Source organism: Amphibalanus amphitrite, unplaced genomic scaffold (assembly GCF_019059575.1).
Source record: "Amphibalanus amphitrite isolate SeventyFive unplaced genomic scaffold, NRLGWU_Aamphi_draft 000299F_arrow, whole genome shotgun sequence".
Lineage (NCBI taxonomy): Eukaryota > Metazoa > Arthropoda > Thecostraca > Balanomorpha > Balanidae > Amphibalanus > Amphibalanus amphitrite.
In genome coordinates, this window is record NW_024881794.1 from 94,796 (window position 1) to 109,140 (window position 14,345).

Below are 14,345 nucleotides of genomic sequence, written 5' to 3' on the forward strand. Positions count from 1 at the left end.
CTGTCTATTAAAACGTTATACCAGTATAACGCCTTTTGGGGCGACTAACGGAGCGAGCGACAGGGTGGGCCTTGCACGTGCGAAATTGCGAGGGGTACCTCCAACTGACTTGTGCACGGCACCCTACTAACCGGGCTCTAGCGATGTGCCAAATTTGGGCACAATCGGCCCAGCCGTTCTCGAGATCTGGAAGCGGCACCCTGCACGTGCGCACGTGCAGAGTGGGTCCCAACTGACTTGTGCACGGCACCCTACTAACCAAGGCCGTATAAGAGAGGTAGAATCATCCCGCGATTTCCAATGGACCGGTCGCTAAGCATTAGCGTGACGTCACTGGTGGAGACCGGGCGGCGGCCGGTTCCAAGCTGTACGTCGGGTACATTTGGCACCGTATAGTTATTATTACTGAACGTAACGACAACTAATGACTATTATAACTTTTTTACTCACCTAAAGCTGATTTCCTTGCCGGTACATTGCCGACCCGAGCCCCAGGGGCAGGGTTGACAATCATGGGATATGGGTCGGATGAACGACCTCGCGACGGCAGAAGGAACGATTGCAATTGTTGTGTCCCGCACCGCCGATTGCATTCTCTATCTGCACCCAGGGGCAGGGGGCACGTGCCCCCATCGGATTAGGGGGCCTCGGGCCCGAGGGGCCTTGCGACGCCAATTGGCGGCTGAGAGTCCACGCTGGCATCTTTCGACTCAGAAGGCCGCCCCACAGGGCTCGGAAGAACACCTTATGTGCTCCTAAGAGCCACACTTCTCTCCACAAGAGCCCCACACCGGCTTTTTAGTGTCCCTTGTCGGCCTTTGAGGGCCCCTTGCCGGCTTCTCAGGGCCTATTGGCGACCTCTGAGGGCTACTTGCCGGCCTCTGAGGGCCCTTACCGGCCTATCAGGGACAAGCAGCTCTAAGGGTTCCACACACGCCTGCGATGACCCATGGTTGAAGGCCCCCACAACGGCGCCTGCGAGGGCCCTCACCGGCGGCTGTGAAGGCCCCACACCGGTGCCTAGCTGAGGACCCCACACTGTCACCTCCGAGTGCAACCGGCACTCCTGAATGAGGTCCCGAAACCAGTGCTTCTTAAGGCCATATATCGGCGGCTCTGAGGGCTCAACGCTGGAGCCTCTGACGGCCTCAGACGGGACCTGCGCATCGGACGGCCACTCGCCGGTGACTTGAGGGCCCCACACCGACGACTCCGAGGGCCCCACTGGCGTCTGAGTGTACCTTGCTGGGCTCTAAGGACTCCACAGGGCTCCCGAAGGCACCGCAGACCTCTTGAGAGCCCCTTGTCGGTCTCTGAGAGCCCCTGTCGGCCGAAGGGTTCGAGCCAGCAGCTCCAAGGGTCCCACACCCGACTGTGACGACCCCACACTGCAGTGTCTCTGAGGGCCCACAACGGCAGCTGTGAGGACCCTCACCGGCGCCTCTGGGGACCCCGCACCAATGCCTCTGAGAGCCTCACACCGGTACCTGTGAAAGCCCACACCAGTGCCTCCAAAGGCTTCATAACCGGCGGCCCTGAGGGCCCTACACGGGTGATTTTGAGGGGCCTACCGAACTCGAAGGCACCACACAATCCCTTAGTCTCGCTGAGCTTCTATCCCAATCCCATACAGGCTTTTATCCCAATTCCGGCTCAACTAATTAGCAGCCCCCCCCCCCCCTCCATGGGTCAGCAGCACCGCACCGGTGCCGGGGGCCAGCGCCATCGGGGCGGCAGTCGGCCACGCGCACTCAGTGGTTAGCGCTTAGCACCGGCGGCTAGCGCACGCCCGGTGTTATCGGCCGTGAGCCGCTCCAAAACGGCTGTAGTAACTGGTCGGTATAGGTAGTAAGCAGATGAGGAGATGCAGGTGGATTGATGACCGGCAAGCTTTTGTGTTTTACGAGAGTGAAGGGTCGAAGTCGGCTGCTAAGTGGTGAGCGGATTTTATCAGATGACGGTTCATTATGACCTTTGTCCGGGTCCTGGTACCCTGACGCACTCTTGGAGCGCCAATTCACAGCAAAACTCCATCCACGACTGTATCTATACGGCTTACGCTTTTCTGAAAACGTCTGCGTTTGGCCTTCTACGGGCCCGGCCGGCCGGCCGGCCGGCCCCGATTGGCGGTCCACCAGTGACGTCACCGGTAGTGTTAAGCTGATTGGCGAATAATACATGGGAAGAACCGGGACGACATCCCCCTGCTACTAACCGGTCCCTAACTGTGTACCAAATTTGAGCGCAATCGGTCGAGCCGTTCTCGAGATCTGGAAACGACCCCTGCACGTGCGCACGTGCAGCAGCGCCCCAATTCTGGCACATGGATATGCAGTGCCTAGTGGGTGCCTACATACATGCCAACTTTCAGCGCAATCGGCCAAGTAGTTACCGAGATATTGCAACAATTACAAAACGGACATCTCTTCGTTTTGCGCGTGGCACGTGCATAAGGGGTCACCCACATGCATCAGGAATAGTCCAATACTTGGTAGAAGGAATGAAGCTACCCTACAAAAATTACCGCGTGTAAATCGGTCAAGTGGTTGCTGAGATATAAGCCTCGCAAAAGCGTGACCACGGCCGGCCGCTCATACTCAGAAATTTCCGTTAATCTAAGGAAAGACTACGCTCGCTTCGCTCGCTCCGTAACAATATTATCCTGCTTTACATGGGTTTTCCTTTTCCGAGAGCTGAGAGACGGTAAAAGTGATATACTTTGTTTGTCAATAACACCTGACCAAATTGCGCAGTCAGGAAAGGCACCAATAAACTGAGAATGGCCTGCTGAGTCAAGTAACATGTCATGCGACCTTAACCAATGATTAGTTTTGTGGCATGAATGGCTTTAATGTTTGATGTTTGAATGAATGGCTTTGACCTGCCCTTGACCAAGGTCAGTAATCAAGCTAACCTTCCTTTAACATTCGATGCCATCCAGCATAACGAACAGGATGGTGTCGAAATTCCAACTCTTTGATCATTTTTAGCGTATTTTGTGAAGCTGTTCTCAAAAGTGAAGTTATTAACATTTTTTGTGGCGAGCAATTTTCTCAACATCGTTTGGAGGGGTCAGGCCCGGTGTGTTGGTACTCATTGGATGACGTGGTCATACGTGGCATAAACTGTGCCAATTACGTCCCACGACTAGCCGGAAGTGCGTAATTTACGGGATTTGCAGCGCTCCAGGATGCCTTATCACGCTGGATACGAGGCGCCACGACGGCGCCGGCTGGCGAGCGACGCCCATGCCCCATTGTGGTGTCGATATCCGTCTATCGTGTCGACTTTCGGTACGCCGCTTACCACACGGTCGTTCAATAGCCTCCGTATACTGCAAGAGAACAGTGGCGGCCGAGTCACGCTTATGGCGCACCTTCACCAGCCGTCAAAGGCGGAAAGCTGGGTCCTCTCCGCCCGGTCCTGTGGCTCGACACGGACACACAAAACGGCGCGCAGACTTCAAAACCGCACAGGCACTAACACTAAAACCGGCAGAGATCTGAAGACCGGCTGACTGAACTGGAAGATGTGTGCCAGTCATCATATTGCTGCGAGAGAGAGAGAGAGAGAGAGAGAGAGAGAGAGAGAGAGAGAGAGAGAGAGAGAGAGAGAGAGAGAGAGAGAGAGAGAGAGAGAGAGAGAGAGAGAGAGAGAGAGAGAGAGAGAGAGAGAGAGAGAGAGAGAGAGAGAGAGAGAGAGAGATCCAACTATCCAACTAGTGCGAGACGAATGGCGAATACCGGCGCCGGAAAAAGGGGCTCTCTGATAAGCTACATTAATACACCGTGAACTGAAATGCTATTCGGATTTGAGAACAGTTAGCTCTTTAAGACGTTTTCGCCGATCGGTCTACGAACAAGGGGCGAGTTAGGTACGCCACCGATCCATCGTTCCGTAGGTCAGCACAGGTCAGCTCAGTGACCTGTGACCGATCTGCCGTGCGACGAGCGACCACCATTGACGCGATTTGAACGGTGTCGACGTCATGCCGGCCAATCCTCGTCTTACAAGGCTCAGCGAAATTGTTTTCGACTAACTATTACACCGAAAAATACTTAATTTGTGTCTAATGGGATTCCCGAGTGGCTTAGAACAGAGCCTAGTTTTGCGACAGTGAGTGATAATATGATTAAGTGGGGAAGATCTTCATTGATGCAAAATTGGAGACGGTAAAATATGACGTCCTATTATGCGGACGCTTCCGCTGAAGCCCACCGCTAGAAGCCCACCGCTTAAGTAATGTGCGGTTTTACCAATCTCAAAGGAGGGCTTTGACTGGCGATTTTTTTTAATGCGGAGTGATCGAAAGGAAGACGTCAATAGATAAAGTTGCAGCTGCAAAGGTGGCGATACATGTAAGCTACATTCAAAGTTTCATTGTAGTCTGGCTAATCGTTCCTAAGCTTCAGAAGCAGATCGTACTCATGACTGAAACCGCACATTACTTCTGCTGTGGAATGTACTTATAGCATAAATAGTCCGACGCATATAAAAAGTGAGTCGTTTGTTGGGCAAATGTTTATTGTATTGCGCTACATCGATTGAACAGTGATCACAATTTTCGCGCTACAAATTGGCGTCAGAAAAGCTGAGCTCGAGACATAGGCCGGCCAAACACCGCGGCAGCTCTGCGCAGTAGTCGCCGTACACACTCGGCGAGGGTGGCCGCCGATCTGCCAGTCACCGGCAGGCGGCAGGTTCGGCCCACGCCAGTCACGCGCCGCGCCGCTGCGAAATGTTTGACGCCATCTAATTTACTGACACTGAACATCTGCCTGGACGCGGCTGGGGCGGCACCCAAGGAGCGCTGGCAGTGGTGGGAGCCGCCCGTCAGCCCACACCGAGCAGTCACGCGGCTACTCGGCCGCTCCAGCACGACGCGACACTCCCTACACGATAGCACCATCTTGCGGATTCAGCGGGAATCAGAATTGCGGCCGGCGGCCGCCGGGGTCGCTCACAGCTCGCCCTTGGACATCTTGTAGACGCTGACCTTGGCATCGGCCCGGGCCACACCGTTCTTGTTCTGGGCGATGCACTGGTATGTGCCGGAGTCGCTGGGCTTCAGGTCGACGATCTGCACCCAGCCAGTCACCATCAGGTTGCCAGGGCCGCCGCGAGTCTGAATGGCCATGTCGCCACGGTCACCTGGCGGATAAAATGGAAAACGTTAGTTGACGGGTCCGCCCGACAGAGGCGCGCGGGTAACAGATGGGGGCGGCACCGCTCCTCCCCTGCCAGCGACGAGGGGCGACAAGGGGACACGGGAGTGCGACAGAGCCTATGTACTTAGGAAATGGTGGACGGCGAGAGAGCTACGGGAGATAGGACGCTTCGTCCAAGCGTTTCGGCTCCAAATACAAAGACCAGCATTCCGAGAAAAAAAAATATCGAAGTTCCTTCAGAACCAAAGCAATGCCGTCTCTAACTGCTTCACCGACATCAACAGTGCTCTAATCAGTCCCGACTATGTGGTGAAGCGACATGGCGTCTTCACTGCGGCCGTCTGGCGGTGCAGCGCGGCGTCCCGGCTGCAGGCGCCGTCTGAGATAACAAGATCAAATGACGACCGATCACTGGAGCGGCGCCAGATGTGCTGGGGATGGGGCAGGGGGAAGTCTGTACCGGGGAGAGCTGAGTCTGGGTCAAAGGACAGAGGTGCCTGAGCCGCGAGCAGGGAGCCACACCCGGTCTCTCTCTCTCCTCTCTCCTCTCTATCTCTCTCTCTCTCTCTCTCTCTCTCTCTCTCTCTCTCTCTCTCTCTCTCTCTCTCTCTCTCTCTCTCTCTCTCTCTCTCTCTCTCTCACTCTCTCTCTCTCTCGCCCCGCTCTCTGACAAGTCCACCTCAGTTCACCAGACGGAAACTGTGTCACGGCTCGCTCTGTGGGGAGAAGGGGGCTGGCTCTGCGCGGAGGAGGGAGACGCCAGCCGGCAGGAGTGACAGCTGCTTCCGGTGTCGAGCAGACGGCAGCCGGCACTGCAGCCCGGACCGACTTCTCTGCCACCCTCTCCAACCAGAATGGTGGAATGGCCCGGGAGACGAAACGGATATCCCTGGCGTTTTCAACAGATATGGTTCGATTACTTATCGAGAGCCATCAGCCGCAGACGTTTGACAGGAAGGCAAGGAATTGGTGAAAGGAGCTCCCTTCAATTCTGGATGTCTCTGTATCTCCAGTGGCCAGCGCCGCTACTCGCCTCCTCCCCCCCTCACAGTTGCACCCATCGCCCCACAAACCCCGACCTCCCCCCTCCCCGCCCCCCGGGCTACCGACGCCATTGGACTGGCGGCGAGCGGTGAGACGCCGGCGTGGAATGTAAACAGAACCCAGGGCCGACTGTGGGCGACCCTCCCCGCCGTCCCCGCCCCCGCCGGCTGACATCAGCGCGGCGCGGCGGTCTCGGCCGGAACAGACCTCCCCACGAGTCAGGGCTCCAGCTCCGGCCCCTCCCAACGCAGCGGCCAGCTTCCTTACATCTTATGCCTCTGCTGCAGAGGTGCTCGCCCAACGCCAAAAAAGGAGCCAAAGATCCAAAGCAGTTCTTATTATAGGTACTTCCTCTGGGTTTGTGGATTGTAGTCGCTGAATTGACTTTTGACCCTAACGGCCGCCTCAGGTCGCCGGGCGGCAGGTGAACGCCAGCGCCGCGCCCTTATCAGAATCGCTGATAAAACGGCCGATAGCGGTGCCCAGCAACACAGCTATGAAGGCACCTGAGAGCGTAGTGTCGCCATATGGTGCATTACGCCTCACGACACGTGGCAGCGGCACGTGGACTGACTGACGGCACGTGGCGCGTTTCAAACGGGGTCGGGTGATCGCCCTAGTAAGACGTTTGTCAGTTATTTATGTTTCTCCCTCAGCATCTGTACATACATCATCATTTTATGGTTCTTTTTTGTAAAAGAGCTAAGAATGTTTCTGGAATTGTGATTATGAAGAGAGATTCGGTGAAATATTATAGGTATCGGCACATAGATGATAGACCTCCGTGCACCGGTGTATGTAAAGAGGTCTATGATCGGCAATAAAAGTCAAAAGACGTACATTTTCGGGAAGTTGTCACGTAAAATTGGTTCGGTCATTTCGCATGTGCTTGGTTAATGGATGCCTTTCACTTAATATTTACTGAAATCGGAAATGAAAACGAACATCAGCCGTCACACCGCAAAGTACGGTCTGAACAGGAGGGATCAGACGTCGACCATAACGGGGCGATCCGATAGGCCACTTTATCTGTCCGTCTGCCGACTACAAATGGGCGGAATGGCTGGAGAGATGTCGCTGCTCAAAGTCGCAGCGACCGACCGTCTCTGGTCGGCAGCCGGTCGTGCTGGGGACGTCGTGCTCCGAATGGCATGGTGCCAGATCCTCCCGACACTGAGCAGCGGCGCTCTGTACCGTCCCCTCTCTCCCCGGGTCGGGACGTTACTTACTGCAGTTAGTGGATACTCGGCAAGATGCTCTCTTCCTCAATCTCTACCTCCTTTCCTTTCTTTCTCCCTCTCTCTCTCTCTCTCTCTCTCTCTCTCTCTCTCTCTCTCTCTCTCTCTCTCTCTCTCTCTCTCTCTCTCTCTCTCTCTCTCTCTCTCTCTCTCCTTCAATGTTTCCCAGTATCTCTCTAGATCCCTTTCTCTCCACTCTCTCTCTCTCTCTCTCTCTCTCTCTCTCTCTCTCTCTCTCTCTCTCTCTCTCTCTCTCTCTCTCTCTCTCTCTCTCTCTCTCTCTCTCTCTCTCTCCCTCCGTCCCCTCTTTCTCCACGTGCTGCCATCCACAATAGCCCTATCCCCCACACCACCCCCGCTGCTACCCTAACTGACCACGACTGGCCCTCAGCACGTCCCTCCCCACTCTGCCCGCCTTCTGAGCACGGCCAGCACGGCTTCGAGCACGGTCCGGCACGTCCGGCGGGGCGGCGTCTCAGACCAGCTGCGGAGTGCACAGTAAAAACAGGCCGAGCATTTGAGCAGGCCTGGACATTTCCTGCTGCGGGCGACCGGATGTTGGAGGGCGAGTCGGTCATAGAATCATGTTGGTCGAGAAATTCATCCCATGAAAATATTTAGCGATCCGCTAATTTTGAAATTCAATTCCTACCTTATTTCAACTCGTATATGACTGCTCGTGCGAAATTTATAACGGATCCAAAAACTACAACCGTAAATAATGGTTGTAGTAACGACTTTGTGAATTTCGTAGATAGCAATTAGCAAGGGCTTTGTAAAAGAACGGATCCTTACCACCTTGTCTGCTGAAGCTTGGGACGCTAATAAAAACTGAACGGATTATACGGATTATAAAAAACGGCACGTCCTCAAGATTACCGCGCGAAAACATTAGGTACTCGAAAATACCGGCTTGGATAATGGATATGACAGCCGACTGGAATGGTTCCATTCCGTTCACTGCACGGTCAGTCCAAATGGATCAAAAATATAAAACTACCATGCGACGAGACCTGCAATGCATAACCTCCCCAGTCACGTGATCTGCCGCAGCAGCCGGCAGGACCATCGCTCTGGCCCCTGCGGCCGTGCTGCTCCACTTACCCCCCCCCCTCTCATCCCCCACCACCGCTGTCGAAACACACGCGGCTGCCGGCGGGAGCCGTCAGCCAAAATCCAGGTCAGCTCTGGTAGTGCGGAGGTCACTGGCCGACCGAGCCGGGCACGTGCCATAAGCACTAAACAGGGTATCATATGTGCATGTGAATCGAATGTGAAGAAAGAAAGGGCATTGAATTTGGCAGCGATTGCCAGATTAAGACATTAATCATCAGCACGGAGCAAGACCTTTGAGGCAGATCTGTTAGGAGTCCGTAATACTAGAGTCTGTCGTAAAAAAAAACGTTAGCAGGCAATACAGGCCACAGACTGGCACAATGCACCATCCAAAAGCCCTGAACCTCGCCGAAACGATACCCTCGCTCGGTGTTTCACCTGTCATTCATACACGTACCGGGCAGGCTGTTGTTGCGTCCGTCCTCGTCCATCTTGTACCAGGTGATCTGCGGGATCGGGAAGCCGAACACCTCACAGTCGAGCACCAACTTGTCGCCCAGCTGCTCGTGCGCGTGCTGCGGCCCAGTGACGATCGTCGGCGCTGCGGGTGACGTCAGATACACGTCAGTGACGTCAGTGACACGAGGTAGTGACGTCACCGTACTACTGGGGCGACGGGGGTGGTGTGAGATGATTTGTGAAGAGAGAACAACTTGAAGAGGAACTCACGTTTGTGGGGAAACAAGTGCTCGAAAATAAGCAAATAGGTAGGTAGTCTTGTGTTAAAAATTCATTGCTTGAATGAATGGTTGGATATCGCACTGTATGCTATTCAAACTAAACTTGCACTGAATGCAGTACATTTACCCGTCCCTACTCTCAGTACTTTACAAGACGAACATTGAATAACTACACACACAATATGCCTACTTACCGCTCTCGCAGGGTCCCCACATCTGGACCTTAGGCGCGTCCTGCGTGCCGTTCTTGTAGGCTACCTCCATCAGCTGGCAGAGGTTGCCGTACGTCTTGCCATCGGAGCCACACACCATGTCCTGCTCCTTACAGACGCACAACGCCGCCCGCTGCAACCGGCACAAAGGTCAGGTTATTTGGCTGCAGCTGTCAGCTATAGACACACAGAGACGTCCGCTGCAACCCATTGGCTGATCATTGGTCAGAGGTCGTTGGTCAATGTAGTCCATCCGTTAGTCACGTAAGTCGTAACTGAACGTTTTAATACCAAGGGAAAACTGATTTGAACTAAATTCAAGCTCTCGTGATATGAAAATGAACAAATATTTTACTTGGATCGAACATGCATATTATACTACCCCACTATGCCCGGAACAACTTCGGCTTCCGATGAAATAATCAAATACGGAATCTAGGCTCACATGAAGTCTGTTGGAGACTACATCTCCACCAGGCTCGGGGCTCCACGTGCTAAGGCTGGCCGCCAGGCCGTTTCTCAGTACCATCTTATACGGCACCGGCTGAGATCATATAAACAAACAGTGTCCCACAACCGCCGTGCGTCAGTCTGACCGGGCCGAACAGTGGCGCATTTCCGACACATGCGACGCAGCCATCTCAAACTGAGTATTCGGCTGAAGGATGCCGGTGATAATGCTTACGGAGGGTTCGGCGCGTTCGGCGGCACAGTATAGATGCAGGCGCATACCACTAGCGACATCTAGAGAGGATTAGCGGAACTACATAGATAGGTAATAGGACCCGTGCGGTATGCTGACATCAGCGAAAGATCGTAAACACTAAACAAATATCACAAGCAAATGTAAACTGAGTTAGATTTGACATGACCACAGCTGTGTGGCCTATGTGCATGTTTCACGGTCGGCAAATAATTACCTAGTCACTCATCAAAAATAGTCGGCACGTCGGCACCGATGGGATTGGGGACTTTGGTAACGAAAGTACGGTACAGAATCGTAACATCGGCTGATGTTGGAAGGTCATGTTCCGGTCAGGTGCTAAGTTTTGAGCAGTCAAAGCGGTTTCATTAACAGTGCGGTGGACTTTAGAACCGAGCGGTATGACCTACTTATTCAAATTGAGAAGCACTACGCGTACGGACAGCGGCATGAACAGCATCATTACGAGCTCAGAATACACCGCACCCGTTGAAAGTTAGCTGGATTTGTGAGCACACAAGTGACTTTTGCATTTACAGGAATCTGACAGATACGGGGACTGAAAGTCGGACGTCGAGTTATATCTCGGACTGAGCAAGAAAAGTGTCCCGGGCACCAATGCAAGGCAACATTAGCGGCAGACATGAGACAATGGACTTACACGCAGCGTCTGATATCCTAGGACCGGTGCGCTAGTTTAGAACTCGGGTAACACCACTGAGCTGTGGTGAGCGCCGGCGCTCCTCCGGTACCCCAGAGCTGTGGAGCTGACTCTGCCGGCGCCGGACACCGGACACTCTGTAACCGTGGGCGCCAGCCGCGGCTGCAGCCCACACCGTGACATCAGACGCCGGCCACAGTTGAGCAGCTGCCCAGGACGAGCGGCAGCCGGCGGTCACATGAGGCCCACGCCGGGGCATACATAGGTCTGCAGACAGGTCACGTGGTCCAACGGGCCCGACCGACGCCTTCGTCAGCGTGCCGGGGGCGTGTCAAACCGCCCAGCCGACCGGATGCGGTCTCTTTATGAGCTCATCCCATGGATATCTTGTCTATACGACGGTGTCGTGCAGACACGAGTGAGAGCGAAACTGCTTCTACAGTGAAGCGAAAAAAACGGCCTTTTGCTTCGAGAATGCTCTTTTACATTGAGTAGTGACATAGGTAGGTACACCAACTTTTTGCTGCTGGATAAAAAGACCATACTCCAAAAGGCCGTCCATAGAGAGAGAGAGCGTACTCCCCGCTCTAACCGTCACGGTATTAACGATAACGATAAGGTCACTTCAATGACGGCAGACTCTTGCCCTCTCCCGCGGCGACGCTGCCAGCACAATTGGCGTTTTGTCGTCTGCCTGTGTCGGCAGTGCAGCAGTCACGCTGCACGCTGCACGGTGCCGCTCTCGCGCTGTTTATGTCGCGCACACACGGTCTGTGCAGCGCGGCCGTCCGGCGGTGTAGGGCGGTATTTGTCCGCGGCCGGGTCACCACCGTCGCGCAGGCCGTGTGTGCCAGCTAACCAGCCCCTGGCGGCGGCGGTATAACCCCTCAGAGCCGTGATGTTGTTTCCAGCGGTATGACGTGGCCCGGCGCGGTGCCAGCCACCCTCCGCCAGCTCACCAGTGCAGCTGCCGCCTACAGCTGCGGCTTCGAGTCCGGCGGGGGCAGTGTAGCCAGGCCCACCCACACAGATAAACTGAGGGCCACCCGGGTCCGAACAGCCGACATAGGAACTCAACTAGCTCCAGTGGTCTGATGCTCACATTGAGTCGGCCGCCTTTTTACGGATCCACTGTCCCCTGAACAAGAATATGGGACACTTTCCGGCCTGGCCTGGACTCGCCGCTACCGTACTCTGACGCCGACGAATGGCGAACTTTGACCTCATTCAGTTGAGAAACCATTCGACATGCGCGTGTCATTTGCTTTCAGATTCAACAGGCTTGTGCTACTTTCGAGGAAATGGCCTTCACGATGACTGACCGAGATGAGATAACTGAGATGCAGGCGCACCACAAGTAACGCTATGCTACGGTATTAATTCCAAATGCAAAACGTTCAACAAGTGTTTAAAACAATGGGTACGATTTGAGGTTGGTTTCCCGTCAGACCGTTATGAGATGGGTACATCAATTACCAATAATAAATGTAAGCATCCATAAGGAGAACAGTGAGCTCAAAAACACCCTTCGTAATTTCTGACCACTTCCTTCAAGCCCCAAAATCCCCACGACGCTCCCGCACAGTACTCTATATAAGATTGGTCAATTCTGCACCAGACCCCGATCACCCGCTCCACTCACCTTATTGCCGCTCTTCTGGTTGGTCTTGACCACCTTGCACTCGAGGTTCTCGCCGCAGCGCCCGTCGCCGCGCAGCTTGTCGCGTATGTTCTGCTGCGGGTCGTCGCATTGCTCGCCCTCGCGGCGGCCGCAGACGGCGCAGCAGTTGCAAAGGTCCATCACCACGCCCGCGTAGCAGTCGGTGGCCACGGCGCATTGGCTCGGATCACACTCGCCGCACTCGACGGCCAGCGAGACCGCCCAGCAGGCGGCCACCAGCAGCAGCAGGCGCAGCATCGTGACGGCAGGGACGAAGGACGGACGGTGGGCGACGTGAACCCTCCGGCGGCTGGCGCTGACTGGGGCGCGCGCGCGCCCGACGCCCGCGGCGCCGCCCTGCCCTGCCCCCTGGCCGCCGCCGCCGGCGACGCCGGTTGGTTCCCTCCCGGCGCGGTCGGCGGAGCTGCCCACGCTGAGGGAAGTCAGGCCTGTGCAGACCCCTGCCCGTGGTTTAGATTAGGCCTCTGTGGAGGATAACAAACACGGAGGGGCCTGCGACAGGGCCGAGACGCCGTGCTAGCAGGCCGCAGGGCGCAGACTGGGCTACGGCTGATAACGGCAGCGCGCCGGCTTCGGGCAACTTCCTCCGACCCCGATCAGAGGGACGCTCAAATCTCCTCCACATCAACTAAAACAACTGTTTCGGACTGAACGGCCCACTTCATCCGACTCAAGAAGCGGCCTCACATCGGGGCAGGCTTCTTTGCGGTGGGTCGACCGTTCGCGGGATTGGGTGGCCGTCTGTGAGATAAGGTTCTGCTCCAGTGGCTTGACTGCAATCCGGGGTTTTGGCAGGTTAACAAAAATATAATTAACCCTGGAAAAAAATATTACCCCCGCCCCACTAGGGTTTGCGTATAACGCGCCCTACTGGGGGGAGGGGGCCTATTCATAGCTCCCTCTCCTAACTCCGAAACTACTGGGCCGATCGTCAAAATTCAAACAGCGTCTGATAGCCCCGGAAAACTGTCGAACGAAACCTAATTTCATTGACCTCGAGGTCACCGATGACATCACAAGTCATGTCAAAAAAAAATTATCGATGTTTGGCTTGTTCACATTTTGGGCTCTGGCTGCCGTCTTAAAAGTGAGATCAGGCTCATTTTTGGTTTACACACTCGTGAACAGATGCTATAGATACCCTGAGGGCATCAAACTTGTACTTTGATTTTCAGGTCAGGGTCCGGTCATCACAGGTCACGGAAATCTGGTATCATACGTCGGTCACGTGACACATGTTTTATGGTCCATTTATGCCATAGATTTCGAATTCGATGTCTTTATGTCATTCGAGGTCATTTTGAGTTGAATTTAGCTTAGGTCAGGCCACTTTCAGGTCAAAAGTTGAAATTTTGCAACCAAAAATGTGGCTATTGAATGCAGTTTGAGCTCAGGAACACGATTGACGATGGTGCTATTTATATTGGTGTACGATGTTAAATATGTGCTGAACCATTGCACAGTGGGGATTTTTCCGACCTAGCACGTATTTATTCGTAGAGGGCAAACCATAGGTAGAATTGTAGCCAGATTGTGCACAGATGTTGGCTGGTGTGTCCTGGTGAGAATTTTACCTGTAAATGTGCATAATCAACATAGTATAGGGGGTTCAATTGGACCCCCCGCTCAGCCGTTTGGCCCCTGATCAAGCTAGAGCTTCGCGGAAAAGTCAAGCGTGCTGCCTATGACGAAATGAGGCCGAATATATCCAATTTCAAAGTCCAGGGTCATAAGCTGACTTTCCAAGTCAGTTTAATGACCCAACTAAAGTTGGGAAATCGAGACCTCTTGAAACTTCGCAAAGTTAAGGTGTTACGGGGTATTTTGGGGTGCTGATCACGA

At 54.4% G+C, this 14,345-nt stretch overlaps 1 protein-coding gene across 1 annotated transcript; it reads right to left on the reverse strand.

Annotated features, from left to right (window-relative positions):
- Window positions 1–4,506: 4,506 nt before the first annotated feature.
- LOC122387805 (insulin-like growth factor-binding protein-related protein 1) lies at window positions 4,507–12,911 on the reverse strand. Its single transcript, XM_043378297.1, has 4 exons — window positions 12,465–12,911; window positions 9,441–9,591; window positions 8,964–9,107; window positions 4,507–5,151 (listed from the first exon to the last, which is right to left on the reverse strand). The coding sequence occupies exons 1-4, from the start codon at window positions 12,738–12,740 to the stop codon at window positions 4,961–4,963; spliced, it is 762 nt and encodes a 253-aa protein (XP_043234232.1). The 5' UTR covers window positions 12,741–12,911; the 3' UTR covers window positions 4,507–4,960.
- Between the last annotated feature and the right edge of the window lie 1,434 nt (window positions 12,912–14,345).

Excerpts from the sequence above, each read along its gene's own strand:
- LOC122387805 (XM_043378297.1), bottom strand. The coding sequence starts at position 12,740 with ATGCTGCGCCTGCTGCTGCTGGTGGCCGCCTGCTGGGCGGTCTCGCTG. Across the intron at positions 9,108-9,440 it reads GTGGGGACCCTGCGAGAGCG|CGCCGACGATCGTCACTGGG; the intron begins GTAAGTAGGCAT and ends CGTCACCCGCAG. Across the intron at positions 5,152-8,963 it reads ACGCAACAACAGCCTGCCCG|GTGACCGTGGCGACATGGCC; the intron begins GTACGTGTATGA and ends TTTATCCGCCAG.